This window comes from Austrofundulus limnaeus, unplaced genomic scaffold (genome assembly GCF_001266775.1).
Source record: "Austrofundulus limnaeus strain Quisiro unplaced genomic scaffold, Austrofundulus_limnaeus-1.0 Scaffold361, whole genome shotgun sequence".
NCBI classification, from domain to species: Eukaryota; Metazoa; Chordata; class Actinopteri; order Cyprinodontiformes; family Rivulidae; genus Austrofundulus; species Austrofundulus limnaeus.
Window position 1 is genome coordinate 482250 of NW_013952763.1, and position 1359 is coordinate 483608.

General features: G+C 37.6%; 1 protein-coding gene and 1 long non-coding RNA gene across 2 annotated transcripts in view; one reads left to right on the forward strand and one right to left on the reverse strand.

The window, feature by feature from the left end:
• LOC106528156 (uncharacterized) overlaps positions 1 to 1359 on the forward strand; it is a 30431-nt gene that overhangs the window by 10737 nt on the left and 18335 nt on the right. The window lies entirely within an intron of this gene.
• The window catches only part of acsl3b (acyl-CoA synthetase long chain family member 3b), a gene marked incomplete in the record, with an annotated part of 11489 nt that overhangs the window by 4039 nt on the left and 6091 nt on the right, over positions 1 to 1359 (reverse strand). Inside the window, 4 exon segments of the mRNA XM_014023256.1 lie at positions 408 to 482; positions 610 to 782; positions 877 to 1016; positions 1155 to 1226. Of these exon segments, the coding sequence (XP_013878710.1) occupies positions 408 to 482; positions 610 to 782; positions 877 to 1016; positions 1155 to 1226 (460 nt within the window).

Consider the following 1359-nt stretch of genomic DNA (forward strand, 5'->3'; position numbering starts at 1 on the left):
TTATTATTTTGAGTCACTATCAGAGAGATGAAAAAGAGTCAGAGTTCAAAAAAATTTTGTTTCAATAAGCAAAGACCAAAGACGGGGAGTTTTCTTTCGTAAAAGGGTTTCCCTTTGATGTCACTTCCTGTTTCAATTTTGATGAACCAAATAATAAAAATAACCAAAGCAAACATGACAGTTATGACAAAATTAGTAAAATTATATGTGTTACGCCAAGTTTCTTAAATTTAAAGAGGCTTTCTTTCACTTTTTGTATTTGAAGAATATGCATATCACAGGCACTTTAAGGTAGCATAGTTACTTGATTGTGGTTTAGAAGTGAACTGTGTGCCCCCACTTAAAAGTTTTATTTTTTTATTATTGTTTGATTTCTACAAAGATTAATTTACTAATACTTTACTTACCCTCCTCCCAGTCCTTCAGAGTGATCTCAGAGCAAACAAGAGGAGCGCCAACTCGTCCTGTGCTGTAGTCCCAAACTGAAAATTCCACCAAATATTCGATAAATGTGGGCAAATACAACTCAAGTGTTTTAAAATCATTTCAGTAAAAAAAAAAAAATTGGTCGTTTGTCACATTTGTTGCCCTTTTTTTGTGCCTACTTACCCTCAGTGATTGTGCCAGCTCCACAGGTCTCCGTCAGGCCGTAGCCCTGCCCCACGGGACAGCACAGACAGACGTTCATGAATCGCTGTGTTGCAGCCGATAGTGGAGCTCCGCCAGAGAGCAGAATCCGTGTGTTACCTCCCAAGAGGGACCGTACTCGTTTGAAAACCAGACTGAAGGGGAGGAGAAAGTACAGCATGCCAGTTAGTTAAAACTGATCTTCAAAGTCAATTTCTTGCTGCTCAAGTATGCAGTGCTGTGTTTCACCTGTCACAGAGAGGTGTACTGTATCCTTTGGAGATCTGCTCCATCTTGTAGTTGTAAGCCAGTGCAAAGAGAGTTTTTTGGAACTTGCTCATCTCGTCCACTTTGGTCATCACATTTTTGTATATTCGGTCCATGATCTCCTACAAACATTATAGACAAATGGTCAGAACTGAATGTGACTGTAATCAGTTAAAATTTAAAATGAAGTGCATTTTGATAAATAAAACAGAAYGTATTAGTAATTAATTCAGAGAACATTTGACATTATAAGAACTTACTGGTACAGCAGCCATAAGAGTAGGTTTCAGCACACTGGTATCCCCTTTACTGCCTTTCTTGATTTTGGAGGACTATTGAAAATAAAATAATGATTAGTGCTGAGCTGATTTCAGACTCTTTGATGCTCATGAAAACTTTAACAGTAGTCATAAGTATCGTGAAAGGATTGTGGATTTAAAGCGGGGGTGGTGTTATTTATATATA